Source organism: Oncorhynchus kisutch, linkage group LG1, assembly GCF_002021735.2.
Source record: "Oncorhynchus kisutch isolate 150728-3 linkage group LG1, Okis_V2, whole genome shotgun sequence".
Classification (NCBI taxonomy): Eukaryota; Metazoa; Chordata; class Actinopteri; order Salmoniformes; family Salmonidae; genus Oncorhynchus; species Oncorhynchus kisutch.
In genome coordinates, this window is record NC_034174.2 from 370,384 (window position 1) to 394,547 (window position 24,164).

General features: G+C 42.5%; 1 protein-coding gene across 1 annotated transcript in view; it reads left to right on the forward strand.

Moving 5' to 3' along the window:
• Positions 1-24,164, forward strand: part of LOC109884347 (lysine-specific demethylase phf2-like) — a 185,350-nt gene that overhangs the window by 46,671 nt on the left and 114,515 nt on the right. The window contains 1 exon segment of the mRNA XM_031831395.1: positions 21,745-21,905. Coding sequence (XP_031687255.1) covers positions 21,745-21,905 — 161 coding nt within the window.

Here is a 24,164-nt window from a genome sequence, read left to right on the forward strand (position 1 = left end):
ACAGCTCAGACATAATTTACAGACAGTACTAATACATCTCAGACAGGATTATCAGACAGTACTAATACAGCTCGGACAGGATTATCAGACAGTACTAATACATCTCAGACAGGATTATCAGACAGTACTAATACATCCCAGACAGGATTATCAGACAGTACTAATACATCTCAGACAGGATTATCAGACAGTACTAATACATCTCAGACAGGATTATCAGACAGTACTAATACATCTCAGGCAGGATTATCAGACAGTACTAATACATCTCAGGCAGGATTATCAGACAGTACTAATACATCTCAGACAGGATTATCAGACAGTACTAATACATCTCAGACAGGATTATCAGACAGTACTAATACATCCCAGATAGGATTATCAGACAGATCTAATACATCCCAGACAGGATTATCAGACAGATCTAATACATCAGTAACAGGATTATCAGACAGTACTAATACATCCCAGACAGGATTATCAGACAGTACTAATACATCCCAGACAGGATTATCAGACAGATCTAATACATCCCAGACAGGATTATCAGACAGATCTAATACATCCCAGACAGGATTATCAGACAGATCTAATACATCCAGACAGGATTATCAGACAGATCTAATACATCCCAGACAGGATTATCAGACAGATCTAATACAACCCAGACAGGATTATCAGACAGATCTAATACATCCCAGACAGGATTATCAGACAGATCTAATACATCCCAGACAGGATTTTCAGACAGATCTAATACATCCCAGACAGGATTATCAGAAAGTATTAATAGATCCCAGACAGGATTATTAGACAGTACTGATACATACAAGACAGGATTATCAGACAGATCTAATACATCTCAGACAGAATTATCAGGCAATGCTAATACATCTGACAGAATTATCAGGCAAAGCTAATACATCTGACAGAATTATCAGGCAATGCTAATACATCTGACAGAATTATCATGCAATGCTAATACATCTGACAGAATTATCAAGCAATGCTAATTCATCTGACAGAATTATCAGGCAATGCTAATACATCTGACAGAATTATCAGGCAATGCTAATACAGCTCAGACATAATTTACAGACAGTACTAATACATCTCAGACAGGATTATCAGACAGTACTAATACAGCTCGGACAGGATTATCAGACAGTACTAATACATCTCAGACAGGATTATCAGACAGTACTAATACATCCCAGACAGGATTATCAGACAGTACTAATACATCTCAGACAGGATTATCAGACAGTACTAATACATCTCAGACAGGATTATCAGACAGTACTAATACATCTCAGGCAGGATTATCAGACAGTACTAATACATCTCAGACAAGATTATCAGACAGTACTAATACATCTCAGACAGGATTATCAGACAGTACTAATACATCTCAGACAGGATTATCAGACAGTACTAATACATCCCAGATAGGATTATCAGACAGATCTAATACATCAGTAACAGGATTATCAGACAGTACTAATACATCCCAGACAGGATTATCAGACAGTACTAATACATCCCAGACAGGATTATCAGACAGATCTAATACATCAGTAACAGGATTATCAGACAGTACTAATACATCCCAGACAGGATTATCAGACAGTACTAATACATCCCAGACAGGATTATCAGACAGATCTGATACATCCCAGACAGGATTATCAGACAGATCTAATACATCCCAGACAGGATTATCAGACAGATCTAATACATCCCAGACAGGATTATCAGACAGATCTAATACATCCCAGACAGGATTATCAGACAGATCTAATACATCCCAGACAGGATTATCAGACAGATCTAATACATCCCAGACAGGATTATCAGACAGATCTAATACACCCCAGACATGATTATCAGACAGATCTAATACATCCCAGACAGGATTATCAGAAAGTATTAATAGATCCCAGACAGGATTATTAGACAGTACTGATACATACTAGACAGGATTATCAGACAGATCTAATACATCTCAGACAGAATTATCAGGCAATGCTAATTCATCTGACAGAATTATCAGGCAATGCTAATACATCGGACAGAATTATCAGTCAATGCTAATACAGCTCAAACATAATTTACAGACAGTACTAATACATCTCAGACAGGATTATCAGACAGTACTAATACAGCTCGGACAGGATTATCAGACAGTACTAATACATCTCAGACAGGATTATCAGACAGTACTAATACATCTCAGACAGGATTATCAGACAGTACTAATACATCTCAGACAGGATTATCAGACAGTACTAATACATCTCAGACAGGATTATCCGACATTACTAATACATCCCAGACAGGATTATCAGACAGATCTAATACATCTCAGACAGGATTATCAGACAGTACTAATACATCTCAGACAGGATTATCCGACATTACTAATACATCCCAGACAGGATTATCAGACAGATCTAATACATCCCAGACAGGATTATCAGACAGATCTAATACATCCCAGACAGGATTAACAGACAGATCTAATACATCCCAGACAGGATTATCAGACAGATCTCATACATCCCAGACAGGATTATCAGAAAGTATTAATACATCCCAGACAGGATTATTAGAAAGTATTAATAGATCCCAGACAGGATTATTAGACAGTACTGATACATACTAGACAGGATTATCAGACAGATCTAATACATCTCAGACAGAATTATCAGGCAATGCTAATACATCTGACAGAATTATCAGGCAAAGCTAATACATCCGACAGAATTATCAGGCAATGCTAATACATCTGACAGAATTATCAGGCAATGATAATACAGCTCAGACATAATTTACAGACGGTACTAATACATCTCAGACAGGATTATCAGACAGATCTAATACATCCCAGACAGGATTATCAGACAGATCTAATACATCCCAGACAGGATTATCAGACAGATCTAATACATCCCAGACAGGATTTTCAGACAGATCTAATACATCCCAGACAGGATTATTAGAAAGTATTAATATATCCCAGACAGGATTATTAGACAGTATTGATACATACTAGACAGGATTATCAGACAGATCTAATACATCTCAGACAGAATTATCAGGCAATGCTAATACATCTGACAGAATTATCAGGCAATGCTAAGACATCTGACAGAATTATCAGGCAATGCTAATTCATCTGACAGAATTATCAGGCAATGAACCCTGTGGCACCCCCATAGAGACTGCCAGAGGTCCGGACAGCAGACCCTCCGATTTGACACACTGAACTCTATCAGAGAAGTAGTTGGTGAACCAGGCGAGGCAATCATTTGAGAAACCAAGGCTGTCGAGTCTGCCGATGAGGATATGGTGATTGACAGAGTCGAAAGCCTTGGCCAGATCAATGAATACGGCTGCACAGTAATGTTTCTTATCGATGGCGGTTAAGATATCGTTTAGGACCTTGAGCGTGGCTGAGGTGCACCCATGACCAGCTCTGAAACCAGATTGCATAGCAGAGAAGGTATGGTGAGATTCGAAATGGTCGGTAATCTGTTTGTTGACTTGGCTTTCGAAGACCTTAGAAAGGCACGGTAGGATAGATATAGGTCTGTAGCAGTTTGGGTCAAGAGTGTCCCCCCCTTTGAAGAGGGGGATGTTGATACATATTGATACATACTAGACAGGATTATCAGACAGATCTAATACATCTCAGACAGGATTATCAGACAGTACTAATACATCTCAGACAGGATTATCAGACAGTACTAATACATCTCAGACAGGATTATCAGACAGTACTAATACATCTCAGACAGGATTATCCGACATTACTAATACATCCCAGACAGGATTATCAGACAGATCTAATACATCCCAGACAGGATTATCAGACAGATCTAATACATCCCAGACAGGATTATCAGAAAGTATTAATACATCCCAGACAGGATTATTAGAAAGTATTAATAGAATTATCAGGCAATGATAATACAGCTCAGACATAATTTACAGACGGTACTAATACATCTCAGACAGGATTATCAGACAGATCTAATACATCCCAGACAGGATTATCAGACAGATCTAATACATCCCAGACAGGATTATCAGACAGATCTAATACATCCCAGACAGGATTTTCAGACAGATCTAATACATCCCAGACAGGATTATCAGAAAGTATTAATATATCCCAGACAGGATTATTAGACAGTATTGATACATACTAGACAGGATTATCAGACAGATCTAATACATCTCAGACAGAATTATCAGGCAATGCTAATACATCTGACAGAATTATCAGGCAATGCTAAGACATCTGACAGAATTATCAGGCAATGCAAATTCATCTGACAGAATTATCAGGCAATGCTAATACATCTGACAGAATTATCAGTCAATGCTAATACAGCTCAGACATAATTTACAGACAGTACTAATACATCTCAGACAGGATTATCAGACAGTACTAATACAGCTCGGACAGGATTATCAGACAGTACTAATACATCTCAGACAGGATTATCAGACAGTACTAATACATCCCAGACAGGATTATCAGACAGTACTAATACGTCTCAGACAGGATTATCAGACAGTACTAATACATCTCAGACAGGATTATCAGACAGTACTAATACATCTCAGACAGGATTATCAGACAGTACTAATACATCTCAGACAGGATTATCAGACAGATCTAATACATCCCAGACAGGATTATCAGACAGATCTAATACATCCCAGACAGGATTATCAGACAGATCTAATACATCCCAGACAGGATTATTAGACAGTACTGATACATACTAGACAGGATTATCAGACAGATCTAATACATCTCAGACAGAATTATCAGGCAATGCTAATACATCTGACAGAATTATCAGGCAATGCTAATACATCTGACAGATTTATCAGGCAATGCTAATACATCTGACAGAATTATCAGTCAATGCTAATACAGCTCAGACATAATTTACAGACAGTACTAATACATCTCAGACAGGATTATCAGACAGTACTAATACAGCTCGGACAGGATTATCAGACAGTACTAATACATCTCAGACAGGATTATCAGACAGTACTAATACATCCCAGACAGGATTATCAGACAGTACTAATACATCTCAGACAGGATTATCAGACAGTACTAATACATCTCAGACAGGATTATCAGACAGTACTAATACATCTCAGACAGGATTATCAGACAGTACTAATACATCTCAGACAGGATTATCAGACAGATCTAATACATCCCAGACAGGATTATCAGACACATCTAATACATCCCAGACAGGATTATCAGAAAGTATTAATAGATCCCAGACAGGATTATTAGACAGTACTGATACATACTAGACAGGATTATCAGACAGATCTAATACATCTCAGACAGAATTATCAGGCAATGCTAATACATCTGACAGAATTATCAGGCAATGCTAATACATCTGACAGATTTATCAGGCAATGCTAATACATCTGACAGAATTATCAGTCAATGCTAATACAGCTCAGACATAATTTACAGACAGTACTAATACATCTCGGACAGGATTATCAAACAGTACTAATACATCTCAGACAGGATTATCAGACAGTACTAATACATCCCAGACAGGATTATCAGACAGTACTAATACATCCCAGACAGGATTATCGGACAGTACTAATACATCTCAGACAGGATTATCAGACAGTACTAATACATCTCAGACGGGATTATCAGACAGTACTAATACATCTCAGACAGGATTATCAGACAGTACTAATACATCTCAGACAGGATTATCAGACAGTACTAATACATCTGACAGAATTATCAGGCAATGCTAAGACATCTGACAGAATTATCAGGCAATGCTAATTCATCTGACAGAATTATCAGGCAATGCTAATACATCTGACAGAATTATCAGTCAATGCTAATACAGCTCAGAAATAATTTACAGACAGTACTAATACATCTCAGACAGGATTATCAGACAGTACTAATACAGCTCGGACAGGATTATCAGACAGTACTAATACATCTCAGACAGGATTATCAGGCAATGCTAATACATCTGACAGAATTATCAGGCAATGCTAATACAGCTCAGACAGAATTATCAGGCAATGCTAATACAGCTCAGACAGAATTATCAGGCAATACTAATACATCTCAGACACGATTATCAGGCAGTACTAATATATCTTGGAAGGGATTATCAGACAGTACTAATACAGCTCAGACAGTCAGACATATCAGATTCAACAGCCTCTGATTGGATTGGAATTGTCATAGTGACATAGTGATATTAAACGTCTTGCAGTGTACCAGAGTGGACACTAGATGGAGCTCGCAAACCACTATTAGAAAGCCTCCCTCTGGCTCCATAGTGTTCATCCCAAATGACACCCTATTCACTATAGTGCACTACTTTTGACCAGAGCCTTGATCAAAAATAGTGTACCGTATAGGAAATAGGGTGCCATTTGTGACGTTAACACTGTCTGCCTGGTCCTGGCCTGTTCCGTGATGTCTGGAACCCTTCTTTCAGGAGAAATCTACGGCTGTGTTCCAGGCTGACTACATTGTAGACGCCTGCCAGATCTCACAGCACATATGGATAGGTGTTTAACATATCAGCTAACCGCTTCATCTGGGTCTGGAAACCTGGTCCTACATGTTACATATCCAGTCATCACCATGTCTTGAGACATCTTTAAAAAGTGAAGACATTTTAGACATAAAAATACGTTTTAAGATTGATTTCTGGTTGATTTATTTAAATGAATAGTATTTCTGGTTGATTTATTTAAATGAATAGTATTTCTGGTTGATTTATTTGACCATGTTTGTGTTGTGGTGATTTGGTGATCACTTAATGTACTTAATGTAAGTTTTGACAAACTTCACAAAACAACAGTTTAAAACAATTCAATATCTATTTTCAGAAAAATCATCAACACTTGTGTCACTCTGTGCTAGGGGAAGGCCATAAGAACACAACTAGCTAATTTTAGTATGCAATTATTTCTCAATAGATGTGATAAATAAATGTGTAGATTAAAATATATGGGCAGTTACAACATGTATAGATTGTAGAAGAGATGAGCAATAACTAAATGTCCAGATACAGGAGATGGGCTGATTGGAAGCTAAATGTTCAGACTGACGATAGAAATGGGCTGATCAGGGGTTTATTTATTTATTTATTTTTATTTTACCTTTATTTAACCAGGTAGGCAAGTTGAGAACAAGTTCTCATTTACAATTGCGACCTGGCCAAGATAAAGCAAAGCAGTTCGACAGATAAAACGACACAGAGTTACACATGGAGTAAAAACAAACATACAGTCAATAATGCAGTATAAACAAGTCTATATACAATGTGAGCAAATGAGGTGAGAAGGGAGGTAAAGGCAAAAAAAAGGCCATGATGGCAAAGTAAATACAATATAGCAAGTAAAATACTGGAATGGTAGTTTTGCAATGGAAGAATGTGCAAAGTAGAAATAAAAAAATAATGGGGTGCAAAGGAGCAAAATAAATAAATAAATACAAATTAAATACAGTTGGGAAAGAGGTAGTTGTTTGGGCTAAATTATAGGTGGGCTATGTACAGGTGCAGTAATCTGTGAGCTGCTCTGACAGTTGGTGCTTAAAGCTAGTGAGGGAGATAAGTGTTTCCAGTTTCAGAGATTTTTGTAGTTCGTTCCAGTCATTGGCAGCAGAGAACTGGAAGGAGAGGCGGCCAAAGAAAGAATTGGTCTTGGGGGTGACTAGAGAGATATACCTGCTGGAGCGTGTGCTACAGGTGGGAGATGCTATGGTGACCAGCGAGCTGAGATAAGGGGGGACTTTACCTAGCAGGGTCTTGTAGATGACATGGAGCCAGTGGGTTTGGCGACGAGTATGAAGCGAGGGCCAGCCAACGAGAGCGTACAGGTCGCAATGGTGGGTAGTATATGGGGCTTTGGTGATAAAACGGATTGCACTGTGATAGACTGCATCCAATTTGTTGAGTAGGGTATTTGAGGCTATTTTGTAAATGACATCGCCAAAGTCGAGGATTGGTAGGATGGTCAGTTTTACAAGGGTATGTTTGGCAGCATGAGTGAAGGATGCTTTGCTGCGAAATAGGAAGCCAATTCTAGATTTAACTTTGGATTGGAGATGTTTGATATGGGTCTGGAAGGAGAGTTTACAGTCTAACCAGACACCTAAGTATTTGTAGTTGTCCACGTATTCTAAGTCAGAGCCGTCCAGAGTAGTGATGTTGGACAGGCGGGTAGGTGCAGGTAGCGATCGGTTGAAGAGCATGCATTTAGTTTTACTTGTATTTAAGAGCAATTGGAGGCCACGGAAGGAGAGTTGTATGGCATTGAAGCTTGCCTGGAGGGTTGTTAACACAGTGTCCAAAGAAGGGCCGGAAGTATACAGAATGGTGTCGTCTGCGTAGAGGTGGATCAGGGACTCACCAGCAGCAAGAGCGACCTCATTGATGTATACAGAGAAGAGAGTCGGTCCAAGAATTGAACCCTGTGGCACCCCCATAGAGACTGCCAGAGGTCCGGACAGCAGACCCTCCGACTTGACACACTGAACTCTATCAGAGAAGTAGTTGGTGAACCAGGCGAGGCAATCATTTGAGAAACCAAGGCTGTCGAGTCTGCCGATGAGGATATGGTGATTGACAGAGTCGAAAGCCTTGGCCAGATCAATGAATACGGCTGCACAGTAATGTTTCTTATCGATGGCGGTTAAGATATCGTTTAGGACCTTGAGCGTGGCTGAGGTGCACCCATGACCAGCTCTGAAACCAGATTGCATAGCAGAGAAGGTATGGTGAGATTCGAAATGGTCGGTAATCTGTTTGTTGACTTGGCTTTCGAAGACCTTAGAAAGGCACGGTAGGATAGATATAGGTCTGTAGCAGTTTGGGTCAAGAGTGTCCCCCCCTTTGAAGAGGGGGATGACCGCAGCTGCTTTCCAATCTTTGGGAATCTCAGACGACACGAAAGAGAGGTTGAACAGGCTAGTAATAGGGGTGGCAACAATTTCGGCAGATAATTTTAGAAAGAAAGGGTCCAGATTGTCTAGCCCGGCTGATTTGTAGGGGTCCAGATTTTGCAGCTCTTTCAGAACATCAGCTGAATGGATTTGGGAGAAGGAGAAATGGGGAAGGCTTGGGCGAGTTGCTGTTGGGGGTGCAGTGCTGTTGTCCGGGGTAGGAGTAGCCAGGTGGAAAGCATGGCCAGCCGTAGAAAAATGCTTATTGAAATTCTCAATTATGGTGGATTTATCAGTGGTGACAGTGTTTCCTATCTTCAGTGCAGTGGGCAGCTGGGAGGAGGTGTTCTTATTCTCCATGGACTTTACAGTGTCCCAGAACTTTTTTGAGTTAGTGTTGCAGGAAGCAAATTTCTGCTTGAAAAAGCTAGCCTTGGCTTTTCTAACTGCCTGTGTATAATGATTTCTAGCTTCCCTGAACAGCTGCATATCACGGGGGCTGTTCGATGCTAATGCAGAACGCCATAGGATGTTTTTGTGTTGGTTAAGGGCAGTCAGGTCTGGGGAGAACCAAGGGCTATATCTGTTCCTGGTTCTAAATTTCTTGAATGGGGCATGTTTATTTAAGATGGTTAGGAAGGCATTTTTAAAAAATATCCAGGCATCCTCTACTGACGGGATGAGATCAATATCCTTCCAGGATACCCCGGCCAGGTCGATTAGAAAGGCCTGCTCGCAGAAGTGTTTCAGGGAGCGTTTTACAGTGATGAGTGGAGGTCGTTTGACCGCTGACCCATTACGGATGCAGGCAATGAGGCAGTGATCGCTGAGATCTTGGTTGAAGACAGCAGAGGTGTATTTAGAGGGGAAGTTGGTTAGGATGATATCTATGAGGGTGCCCGTGTTTAAGGTTTTGGGGAGGTACCTGGTAGGTTCATTGATTATTTGTGTGAGATTGAGGGCATCAAGTTTAGATTGTAGGATGGCTGGGGTGTTAAGCATGTTCCAGTTTAGGTCGCCTAGCAGCACGAACTCTGAAGATAGATGGGGGGCAATCAGTTCACATATGGTGTCCAGAGCACAGCTGGGGGCAGAGGGTGGTCTATAGCAGGCGGCAACGGTGAGAGACTTGTTTTTAGAGAGGTGGATTTTTAAAAGTAGAAGTTTAGTACCACGGGTACTAAATAGTGGGGTAGGCCGCTGATCAGGGGTACTAAATAGGGGGGTAGGCTGTACCGGGGTGGTCCAAAAACACTTAGAAAAACATTTTCTGTGATGTCGGTGGGGAAACACACAAACCTGGGCTTCTTGGATGAACTCGTCACACCCCCAGGATCCTGTCTGTTGAGGGAGGGGTTTGAGAGGTTTCCCCGCCAGCTAAACCTCTATCGGAAATAGAAACACAGTTGAGTTTCCTGTGCATCATTATCTAATTACACTGCTGTTCAAAATCAGAGAGTGTCACCACTGTACCACCAGTACAACCTGTACCACCAGTACCACTGTACCACCAGTACCACCAGTACCACTGTACCACCAGTACCACCAGTACTACTGTACCACCAGTACCACCAGTACCACAGTACCACTGTACCACGGGACCACTGTACCACCAGTACCACCTGTACCACCAGTAACACTGGTACCACTGTAGCACCAGTACCACCAGTACCACTGTAGCACCAGTACCACCAGTACCACTGTAGCACCAGTACCACTGTACCACCAGTACCACCAGTACCACCAATACCACCAGTACCACTGTAGCACTGCACCACCAGTACCACTGTACCACCAATACCACCAGTACCACCAGTACCACTGTACCACCAGTACCACCAGTACCACTGTACCACCAGTACTACCAGTACTACCAGTACCACCAGTACCACTGTACCACCAGCACCACTGTTACACCAGTACCACTTTACCACCAGTACCACTTTACCACCAGTACCACTATCACCAGTACCATTGTACCACCTGTACCACCAGTACCACTGGACCACACAGCAGCATAGCTCACCTAAGGCAGAGACTGATATTGGGTATGTTGGTGGTGAGGTAGAACCCCATGTTTATGGTTGGGTATGGCTCAGTTTTGGTGGTGAGGTAGAACCCCATGTTTATGGTTGGGTATGGCTCAGTGTTGGTGGTGATGTAGAACCCCATCTTTATGGTTGGATATGTCTCAATGTTGGTGGTGAGGTTGAACCCCATCTTTATGGTTGGGTATGACTCAGTGTTGGTAGTGAGTTAGAACCCCATCTTTATGGATGGGTCTGGTGTGGTATACAGTTCATTACCAAGCCATTGGATGGGTCTGCTCTAGTATACAGTTCATTACCAAGCCATTGGATGGGTCTGGTGTGGTATACAGTTCATTACCAAGCCATTGGATGGGTCTGGTGTGGTATACAGTTCATTACCAAGCCATTGGATGGGTCTACTCTAGTATACAGTTCATTACCAAGCCATTGGATGGGTCTGGTGTGGTATACAGTTCATTACCAAGCCATTGGATGGGTCTGGTGTGGTATACAGTTCATTACCAAGCCATTGGATGGGTCTACTCTAGTATACAGTTCATTACCAAGCCATTGGATGGGTCTGGTGTGGTATACAGTTCATTACCAAGCCATTGGATTGGTCTACTCTAGTATACAGTTCATTACCAAGCCATTGGATGGGTCTACTCTAGTATACAGTTCATTACCAAGCCATTGGATGGGTCTGGTGTGGTATACAGTTCATTACCAAGCCATTGGATGGATCTGGTGTGGTATACAGTTCATTACCAAGCCATTGGATGGGTCTGGTGTGGTATACAGTTAATTACCAAGCCATTGGATGGGTCTGCTCTTAGTATACAGTTCATTACCAAACCATTGGATGGGTCTGGTGTGGTATACAGTTCATTACCAAGCCATTGGATGGGTCTGGTGTGGTATACAGTTCATTACCAAGCCATTGGATGGGTCTGCTCTAGTATACAGTTCATTACCAAGCCATTGGATGGGTCTGCTCTAGTATACAGTTCATTACCAAGCCATTGGATGGGTCTGGTGTGGTATACAGTTCATTACCAAGCCATTGGATGGGTCTGGTGTGGTATACAGTTAATTACCAAGCCATTGGATGGGTCTGCTCTAGTATACAGTTCATTACCAAGCCATTGGATGGGTCTGCTCTAGTATACAGTTCATTACCAAGCCATTGGATGGGTCTGCTCTAGTATACAGTTCATTACCAAGCCATTTGATGGGTCTACTCTAGTATACAGTTCATTACCAAGCCATTGGATGGGTCTGGTGTGGTATACAGTTCATTACCAAGCCATTGGATGGGTCTGCTCTAGTATACAGTTAATTACCAAGCCATTTGATGGGTCCGCTCTAGTATACAGTTAATTACCAAGCCATTGGATGGGTCTACTCTAGTATACAGTTCATTACCAAGCCATTGGATGGGTCTGGTGTGGTATACAGTTCATTACCAAGCCATTGGATGGGTCTGGTGTGGTATACAGTTAATTACCAAGCCATTTGATGGGTCCGCTCTAGTATACAGTTAATTACCAAGCCATTGGATGGTTCTACTCTATAATACAGTTAATTACCAAGCCATTGGATGGGTCTGCTCTAGTACACAGTTCATTACCAAGCCATTGGATGGGTCTGGTGTGGTATACAGTTAATTACCAAGCCATAGGATGGGTCTGCTCTAGTATACAGTTCATTACCAAGCCATTGGATGGGTCTGGTGTGGTATACAGTTCATTACCAAGCCATTGGATGGGTCTGGTGTGGTATACGTTCATTACCAAGCCATTGGATGGGTCTGCTCTAGTACACAGTTCATTACCAAGCCATTGGATGGGTCTGGTGTGGTATACAGTTATTTACCAAGCCATTGGATGGGTCTGCTCTAGTATACAGTTCATTACCAAGCCATTGGATGGGTCTGCTCTAGTATACAGTTCATTACCAAGCCATTGGATGGGTCTGCTCTAGTATACAGTTCATTACCAAGCCATTGGATGGGTCTACTCTATAATACAGTTAATTACCAAGCCATTGGATGGGTCTGCTCTAGTACACAGTTCATTACCAAGCCATTGGATGGGTCTGGTGTGGTATACAGTTAATTACCAAGCCATAGGATGGGTCTGCTCTAGTATACAGTTAATTACCAAGCCATTGGATGGGTCTGGTGTGGTATACAGTTCATTACCAAGCCATTGGATGGGTCTGGTGTGGTATACGTTCATTACCAAGCCATTGGATGGGTCTGCTCTAGTACACAGTTCATTACCAAGCCATTGGATGGGTCTGGTGTGGTATACAGTTATTTACCAAGCCATTGGATGGGTCTGCTCTAGTATACAGTTCATTACCAAGCCATTGGATGGGTCTGCTCTAGTATACAGTTCATTACCAAGCCATTGGATGGGTCTGCTCTAGTATACAGTTCATTACCAAGCCATTGGATGGGTCTGCTCTAGTATACAGTTTATTACCAAGCCATTGGATGGGTCTGCTCTAGTATACAGTTCATTACCAAGCCATTGGATGGGTCTGCTCTAGTATACAGTTCATTAACAAGCCATTGGATGGGTCTGCTCTAGTATACAGTTCATTACCAAGCCATTGGATGGGTCTGGTGTGGTATACAGTTAATTACCAAGCCATTGGATGGGTCTGGTGTGGTATACAGTTAATTACCAAGCCATTGGATGGGTCTGGTGTGGTATACAGTTAATTACCAAGCCATTTGATGGGTCTGCTCTAGTATACAGTTAATTACCAAGCCATTGGATGGGTCTACTCTAGTATACAGTTCATTACCAAGCCATTGGATGGGTCTGGTGTGGTATACAGTTCATTACCAAGCCATTGGATGGGTCTGGTGTGGTATACAGTTAATTACCAAGCCATTGGATGGGTCTACTCTAGAATACAGTTCATTACCAAGCCATTGGAAGGGTCTGGTGTGGTATACAGTTCATTACCAAGCCATTGGATGGGTCTGCTCTAGTATACAGTTCATTACCAAGCCATTGGATGGGTCTACTCTAGTATACAGTTCATTACCAAGCCATTGGATGGGTCTGGTGTGGTATACAGTTAATTACCAAGCCATAGGATGGGTCTTCTCTAGTATACAGTTCATTACCAAGCCATTGGATGGGTCTGGTGTGGTATACAGTTCATTACCAAGCCATTGGATGGGTCTGCTCTAGTATACAGTTCATTACCAAGCCATTGGATGGGTCTGCTCTAGTATACAGTTCATTACCAAGCCATTGGATGGGTCTGGTGTGGTATACAGTTCATTACCAAGCCATTGGATGGGTCTGGTGTGGTATACAGTTCATTACCAAGCCATTGGATGGGTCTGGTGTGGTATACAGTTCATTACCAAGCCATTGGATGGGTCTGCTCTAGTATACAGTTCATTACCAAGCCATTGGATGGGTCTGCTCTAGTATACAGTTCATTACCAAGCCATTGGATGGGTCTGCTCTAGTATACAGTTAATTACCAAGCCATTGGATGGGTCTGCTCTAGTATACAGTTAATTACCAAGCCATTGGATGGGTCTACTCTAGTATACAGTTCATTACCAAGCCATTGGATGGGTCTGGTGTGGTATACAGTTCATTACCAAGCCATTGGGTGGGTCTGGCGTGGTATACAGTTAATTACCAAGCCATTGGATGGGTATACTCTAGTATACAGGTCATTACCAAGCCATTGGATGGGTCTGGTGTGGTATGCAGTTCATTACCAAGCCATTGGATGGGTCTGGTGTGGTATACAGTTCATTACCAAGCCATTGGATGGGTCTGGTGTGGTATACAGTTAATTACCAAGCCATTGGATGGGTCTGGTGTGGTATACAGTTCATTACCAAGCCATTGGATGGGTCTGCTCTAGTATACAGTTAATTACCAAGCCATTGGACGGGTCTACTCTAGTATACAGTTCATTACCAAGCCACTGGATGGGTCTGCTCTTAGTATACAGTTCATTACCAAGCCATTGGATGGGTCTGGTGTGGTATACAGTTCTTTACCAAGCCATTGGATGGGTCTGGTGTGGTATACAGTTCATTAACAAGCCATTGGATGGGTCTGCTCTAGTATACAGTTCATTACCAAGCCATTGGATGGGTCTGGTGTGGTATACAGTTCATTACCAATCCATTGGATGGGTCTGGTGTGGTATACAGTTAATTACCAAGCCATTGGATGGGTCTGCTCTAGTATACAGTTCATTACCAAGCCATTGGATGGGTCTGCTCTAGTATACAGTTCATTACCAAGCCATTGGATGGGTCTGGTGTGGTATACAGTTCATTACCAAGCCATTGGATTGGTCTGGTGTGGTATACAGTTCATTAACAATCCATTGGATGGGTCTGGTGTGGTATACAGTTCATTACCAAGCCATTGGATGGGTCTGCTCTAGTATACAGTTCATTACCAAGCCATTGGATGGGTCTACTCTAGTATACAGTTCATTACCAAGCCATTGGATGGGTCTGGTGTGGTATACAGTTAATTACCAAGCCATAGGATGGGTCTTCTCTAGTATACAGTTCATTACCAAGCCATTGGATGGGTCTGGTGTGGTATACAGTTCATTACCAAGCCATTGGATGGTTCTGCTCTAGTATACAGTTAATTACCAAGCCATTGGATGGGTCTGCTCTAGTATACAGTTCATTACCAAGCCATTGGATGGGTCTGGTGTGGTATACAGTTCATTACCAAGCCATTGGATGGGTCTGGTGTGGTATACAGTTCATTACCAAGCCATTGGATGGGTCTGGTGTGGTACACAGTTCATTACCAAGCCATTGGATGGGTCTGCTCTAGTATACAGTTCATTACCAAGCCATTGGATGGGTCTGCTCTAGTATACAGTTCATTACCAAGCCATTGGATGGGTCTGCTCTAGTATACAGTTAATTACCAAGCCATTGGATGGGTCTGCTCTAGTATACAGTTAATTACCAAGCCATTGGATGGGTCTACTCTAGTATACAGTTCATTACCAAGCCATTGGATGGGTCTGGTGTGGTATACAGTTCATTACCAAGCCATTGGGTGGGTCTGGTGTGGTATACAGTTAATTACCAAGCCATTGGATGGGTATACTCTAGTATACAGTTCATTACCAAGCCATTGGATGGGTCTGGTGTGGTATACAGTTCATTACCAAGCCATTGGATGGGTCTGGTGTGGTATACAGTTCATTACCAAGCCATTGGATGGGTCTGGTGTGGTATACAGTTAATTACCAAGCCATAGGATGGGTCTTCTCTAGTATACAGTTCATTACCAAGCCATTGGATGGGTCTGGTGTGGTATACAGTTCATTACCAAGCCATTGGATGGGTCTGCTCTAGTATACAGTTCATTACCAAGCCATTGGATGGGTCTGCTCTAGTATACAGTTCATTACCAAGCCATTGGATGGGTCTGGTGTGGTATACAGTTCATTACCAAGCCATTGGATGGGTCTGGTGTGGTATACAGTTCATTACCAAGCCATTGGATGGGTCTGGTGTGGTATACAGTTCATTACCAAGCCATTGGATGGGTCTGCTCTAGTATACAGTTCATTACCAAGCCATTGGATGGGTCTGCTCTAGTATACAGTTCATTACCAAGCCATTGGATGGGTCTGCTCTAGTATACAGTTAATTACCAAGCCATTGGATGGGTCTGCTCTAGTATACAGTTAATTACCAAGCCATTGGATGGGTCTACTCTAGTATACAGTTCAGTACCAAGCCATTGGATGGGTCTGGTGTGGTATACAGTTCATTACCAAGCCATTGGGTGGGTCTGGTGTGGTATACAGTTAATTACCAAGCCATTGGATGGGTATACTCTAGTATACAGTTCATTACCAAGGCATTGGATGGGTCTGGTGTGGTATACAGTTCATTACCAAGCCATTGGATGGGTCTGGTGTGGTATACAGTTCATTACCAAGCCATTGGATGGGTCTGGTGTGGTATACAGTTAATTACCAAGCCATTGGATGGGTCTACTCTAGTATACAGTTAATTACCAAGCCATAGGATGGGTCTGCTCTAGTATACAGTTCATTACCAAGCCATTGGATGGGTCTGGTGTGGTATACAGTTCATTACCAAGCCATTGGATGGGTCTGGTGTGGTATACAGTTAATTACCAAGCAATTGGATGGGTCTGGTGTGGTATACAGTTCTTTACCAAGCCATTGGATGGGTCTGCTCTAGTATACAGTTAATTACCAAGCCATTGGATGGGTCTACTCTAGTATACAGTTCATTACCAAGCCATTGGATGGGTCTGGTGTGGTATACAGTTCATTACCAAGCCATTGGATGGGTCTGCTCTTAGTATACAGTTCATTACCAAGCCATTGGATGGGTCTGGTGTGGTATACAGTTCTTTACCAAGCCATTGGATGGGTCTGGTGTGGTATACAGTTCATTAACAAGCCATTGGATGGGTCTGCTCTAGTATACAGTTCATTACCAAGCCATTGGATGGGTCTGGTGTGGTATACAGTTCATTACCAATCCATTGGATGGGTCTGGTGTGGTATACAGTTAATTACCAAGCCATTGGATGGGTCTGCTCTAGTATACAGTTCATTACCAAGCCATTGGATGGGTCTGCTCTAGTATACAGTTCATTACCAAGCCATTGGATGGGTCTGGTGTGGTATACAGTTCATTACCAAGCCATTGGATTGGTCTGGTGTGGTATACAGTTCATTAACAATCCATTGGATGGGTCTGGTGTGGTATACAGTTCATTAACAAGCCATTGGATGGGTCTGGTGTGGTATACAGTTCATTACCAAGCCATTGGATGGGTCTACTCTAGTATACAGTTCATTACCAAGCCATTGGATGGGTCTGGTGTGGTATACAGTTCATTACCAAGCCATTGGATGGGTCTGGTGTGGTATACAGTTCATTACCAAGCCATTGGATGGGTCTGGTGTGGTATACAGTTCATTACCAAGCCATTGGATGGGTCTACTCTAGTATACAGTTCATTACCAAGCCATTGGATGGGTCTGGTGTGGTATACAGTTAATTACCAAGCCATTGGATGGGTCTGGTGTGGTATACAGTTCATTACCAAGCCATTGGATGGGTCTGGTGTGGTATACAGTTCATTACCAAGCCATTGGATGGGTCTGCTCTAGTATACAGTTCATTACCAAGCCATTGGATGGGTCTGGTGTGGGATACAGTTCATTAATAAGCCATTGGATTGGTCTGGTGTGGTATACAGTTCATTACCAAGCCATTGGATGGGTCTACTCTAGTATACAGTTAATTACCAAGCCATTGGATGGGTCTGGTGTGGGATACAGTTCATTAACAAGCCATTGGATTGGTCTGGTGTGGTATACAGTTCATTACCAAGCCACTGGATGGGTCTACTCTAGTATACAGTTCATTACCAAGCCATTGGATGGGTCTGGTGTGGTATACAGTTAATTACCAAGCCATTGGAATGGGTCTGCTCTTAGTATACAGTTCATTACCAAGCCATTGGATGGGTCTGGAGTGGTATACAGTTCATTACCAAGCCATTGGATGGGTCTGCTCTAGTATACAGTTCATTACCAAGCCATTGGATGGGTCTGGCGTGGTATACAGTTAATTACCAAGCCATTGGATGGGTCTGGTGTGGTATACAGTTCATTACCAAGCCATTGGATGGGTCTGCTCTAGTATACAGTTCATTACCAAGTCATTGGATGGGTCTGCTCTAGTATACAGTTAATTACCAAGCCATTGGATGGGTCTGGTGTGGTATACAGTTCATTACCAAGCCATTGGATAGGTCTGGTGTGGTATACAGTTAATTACCAAGCCATTGGATGGGTCTGGTGTGGTATACAGTTCATTACCAAGCCATTGGATGGGTCTGCTCTAGTATACAGTTAATTACCAAGCCATTGGATGGGTCTGCTCTAGTATACAGTTCATTACCAAGCCATTGGATGGGTCTGGTGTGGTATACAGTTAATTACCAAGCCATTGGATGGGTCTGGTGTGGTATACAGTTCATTACCAAGCCATTGGATGGGTCTGCTCTAGTATACAGTTCATTACCAAGCCATTGGATGGGTCTGCTCTAGTATACAGTTCATTACCAAGCCATTGGATGGGTCTGCTCTAGTATACAGTTTATTACCAAGCCATTGGATGGGTCTGCTCTAGTATACAGTTAATTACCAAGCCATTGGATGGGTCTGCTCTAGTATACAGTTCATTACCAAGCCATTGGATGGGTCTGCTCTAGTATACAGTTAATTACCAAGCCATTGGATGGGTCTGGTGTGGTATACAGTTAATTACCAAGCCATTGGATGGGTCTGGTGTGGCATACAGTTCATTACCAAGCCATTGGATGGGTCTGCTCTAGTATACAGTTTATTACCAAGCCATTGGATGGGTCTGCTCTAGTATACAGTTAATTACCAAGCCATTGGATGGGTCTGCTCTAGTATACAGTTCATTACCAAGCCATTGGATGGGTCTGCTCTAGTATACAGTTAATTACCAAGCCATTGGATGGGTCTGGTGTGGTATACAGTTAATTACCAAGCCATTGGATGGGTCTGGTGTGGTATACAGTTAATTACCAAGCCATTGGATGGGTCTGGTTTGGTATACAGTTAATTACCAAGCCATTGGATGGGTCTGCTCTAGTATACAGTTCATTACCAAGCCATTGGATGGGTCTGGTGTGGCATACAGTTCATTACCAAGCCATTGGATGGGTCTACTCTAGTATACAGTTCATTACCAGGCCATTGGATGGGTCTGGTGTGGTATACATTTCATTACCAAGCCATTGGATGGGTCTGCTCTAGTACACAGTTCATTACCAAGCCATTGGATGGATCTGGTGTGGTATACAGTTAATTACCAAGCCATAGGATGGGTCTGCTCTAGTATACAGTTCATTACCAAGCCATTGGATGGGTCTGGTGTGGTATACAGTTAATTACCAAGCCATTGGATGGGTCTGGTGTGGTATACAGTTCATTACCAAGCCATTGGATGGGTCTGCTCTAGTATACAGTTCATTACCAAGCCATTGGATGGGTCTACTCTAGTATACAGTTCATTACCAAGCCATTGGATGGGTCTGGTGTGGTATACAGTTCATTACCAAGCCATTGGATGGGTCTACTCTAGTATACATTTCATTACCAAGCCATTGGATGGGTCTACTCTAGTATACATTTCATTACCAAGCCATTGGATGGGTCTGGTGTGGTATACAGTTCAATCTCAGACGAGACGGTCTTTCCTCTCTCCCATACCTAATTTCTGAAAACATAAAACACCGGTCTCAGTTGAGTAGCAGTCTGAGTCACATAGATGCATCAGATAGTATACATTTGGTCCTGCCACACACATATCACTGGTTAGAGTTTTATTTTCCCCATGAGATGTATGAACCAAATTCTATGTGATAAGGAGACGTATATGATTCCACCTAATGTAACCTTCTGCATCACTGACACCATTTACTGATAGAAAGCCAGGGGCATGCTCCAACACTCAGACATCTTTACTGATAGATAGCCAGGGGCATGCTCCAACACTCAGACATCATTACAGATAGATAGCCAGGGGCACGCTCCAACACTTAGACATCTTTACTGATAGATAGCCAGGGGCATGCTCCAACACTTAGACATCTTTACTGATAGATAGCCAGGGGCATGCTCCAACACTTAGATATCTTTACTGATAGATAGCCAGGGGCATGCTCCAACACTTAGATATCTTTACTGATAGATAGCCAGGGGCACGCTCCAACGCTTAGACATCTTTACTGATAGATAGCCAGGGGCATGCTCCAACACTTAGACATCTTTACTGATAGATAGCCAGGGGCATGCTCCAACACTTAGATATCTTTACTGATAGATAGCCAGGGGCATGCTCCAACACTTAGATATCTTTACTGATAGATAGCCAGGGGCACGCTCCAACACTCAGATATCTTTACTGATAGATAGCCAGGGGCGTGCTCCAACAGTCAGACATCTTTACAGATAGATAGCCAGGGGCATGCTCCAATACTCAGACACCATTTACTGATATATAGCCAGGGGCAAGCTCCAACACTCAGACATCTTTACTGATAGATAGCCAGGGGCATGCTCCCACACTCAGACACCATTTACTGATAGAAAGCCAGGGGCATGCTCCAACACTCAGACACCATTTACTGATAGAAAGCCAGGGGCATGCTCCAACACTCAGACATCATTACAGATAGATAGCCAGGGGCATTCTCCAACACTCAGACATCATTACAGATAGATAGCCAGGGGCATGCTCCAACACTCAGACACCATTTACTGATAGAAAGCCAGGGGCATGCTCCAACACTCAGACATCATTACAGATAGATAGCCAGGGGCATTCTCCAACACTGGAGAATCAGTCTCACACCTGTAATCCCTGCCAAAGGTGATTCTAACATGTAATGACTTAGGGGTGTGAATAGTATTTCTGTATTTAATTTTCAATAAATTTGCAAAAACATTTAAACATGTTTTCACTTTGTCATTATGTTTAGATGGGTGAGAAAAAAAACAATTTAATCAATTTTGAATTCAGGCTGTAACACAATGTGTAATAAGTCAAGGGGTATGAATACTTTCTGAAGGCACTGTAATGTAATCTATGTCTTACAGCTCTGAGGACATTGTGGTGAAGCTGAACGGCAGTCAGCTGACGATGGACTACCTGGAAGAGGTTGGTTTTAACGAGCCGATCCTGGTTCTGAAGAAGGACGGTCTGGGGATGTCCATGCCCGCTCCTACCTTCTACATCAATGATGTGGAGAACCATGTTGGTACGTATAGTCCTGTCTCTGTCTACTGCTCTAACAGCTTTAGTAATACTTGGGGATGTCCACGTTCTACATTTCCGTCGGTAATGACTGAACCTATGTCTCTAAATAACTAATTGTTTTTCTACAGTAAGTTACGTAGGACTACTTTACTGATCTCCATCAGATGCTCCTCCCCTCTCTCTCTTTTTACAAAATGCTTTTGCTGGTGCCAGCACACAGCTTTTCATATCACTCAATCCAGTGCGAGGTGCTACGTTGTCTAAATAACTCAAGTGGCTAGTTTGCCTGTCTGTAAAGAGAAGGGCGGGCTGTATGTTGATCATGCTGCTCTGATTGGATAGAGCGATACTGTATATTTCTCCATCCATTCGCTTCATAATTTCACACGATCACTTCTCTTGGCCTGATTCAGTCTGATTATTTATATTACTTCTGCCTCCTATTAGCCTGATCATTTAGATTACTTCTGCCTCCTATTAGCCTGATCATTTAGATTACTTATGCCTCCTATTAGCCTGATCATTTAGATTACTTATGCCTCCTATTAGCCTGATCATTTAGATGACTTCTGCCTCCTATTAGCCTGCTCATTTAGATTACTTTTGCCTCCCGTTAGCCTGATCATTTAGATTAATTCTGCCTCCTATTAGCCTGATCATTTAGATTACTTTTGCCTCCTGTTAGCCTGCTACTATGATACATCAATAGGCGAGGATATTTGCCAGCAAGCTATCAATGTGCATAATATCTAACAAGCTATCAATGTGCATAATATCTAACAAGCTATCAATGTGCATAATATCTAACAAGCTATCAATGTGCATAATATCTAACAAGCTATCAATGTGCATAATATCTAACAAGCTATCAATGTGCATAATATCTAATAAGCTATCAATGTGCACATTTTCTGACATAGGTAGCCTAGTGGTTAGAGCGTTGGACCAGTAACCGAAAGGTTGGAAGATCAAATCCCAGAGCTGACAAGGTAGAAATCTGTCCTTCTGCCACTGAACAAGGCAGTTCACCCACTGTTCCAAGGCCGTCACTGAAAATATGAATTTGCTCTTAACTGACTTGGCTAGTTAAATAACAGATAAAAATAAATAACAAGCGGGGCAAGGGTAGGTCAAAAATATGAAATGCTAATTAAGGTGACCATCACGTTGGCAACCAAACAATCATGTCCTGCATTTTATCAATACATTTCAGTCAGACATACCAACCTGTTTCCATCAGACATACCAACCTGTTTCCATCAGACATACCAACCTGCCTCAGTCAGGCGTTCCGACCTGTCTCAGTCAGGCGTTCCGACCTTTCTCAGTCAGGCGTTCCGACCTGTCTCAGTCAGGCGTTCCGACCTGTCTCAGTCAGACATACCGACCTGTCTCAGTCAGGCTTTCCGACCTGTCTCAGTCAGACGTACCGACCTGTCTCAGTCAGGCGTTCCGACCTGTCTCAGTCAGGCGTTCCGACCTGTCTCAGTCAGACGTTCCGACCTGTCTCAGTCAGACGTTCCGACCTGTCTCAGTCAGGCGTTCCGACCTGTCTCAGTCAGACGTTCCGACCTGTCTCAGTCAGACGTTCCGACCTGTCTCAGTCAGACGTTCCGACCTGTCTCAGTCAGACGTTCCGACCTGTCTCAGTCAGACGTTCCGACCTGTCTCAGTCAGACGTTCCGACCTGTCTCAGTCAGACGTTCCGACCTGTCTCAGTCAGACGTTCCGACCTGTCTCAGTCAGACGTTCCGACCTGTCTCTCTCAGACATTCCGACCTGTCTCTGTCAGACATTCCCGACCTGTCTCAGTCAGACATTCCGACCTGTTTCAGTCAGACCTTCCAACCTGTCTCTCTCAGACCTTCCAACCTGTCTCAGACATTCCAACCTGTCTCTCTCTGACATTCCAACCTGTCTGTCATGTTGAAAAGATGTATCATCAGGATGTGGTAGTTTACTGGTGATGAACACTTCTCCAATCGTTGTTGAGATCTGATATTCCATGCAGCTCTAGAGGAGACATAGGCCAATGTCATAGTCCTATCATCAACCAATCACATATCTCATGTCCTTTTGGGCTAAATTCCATCTAAACTTGGAGAGGTAGTAATTACTTACAAAAAGCGTGCTTCTGATGAAGAGCTACACATAGCTGTTTTAGACTGATAGATATCAGCTACACATAGCAGTATTAGACTGATAGCTATCAGCTACACATAGCAGTATTAGACTGATAGATATTTGCTACACATAGCCA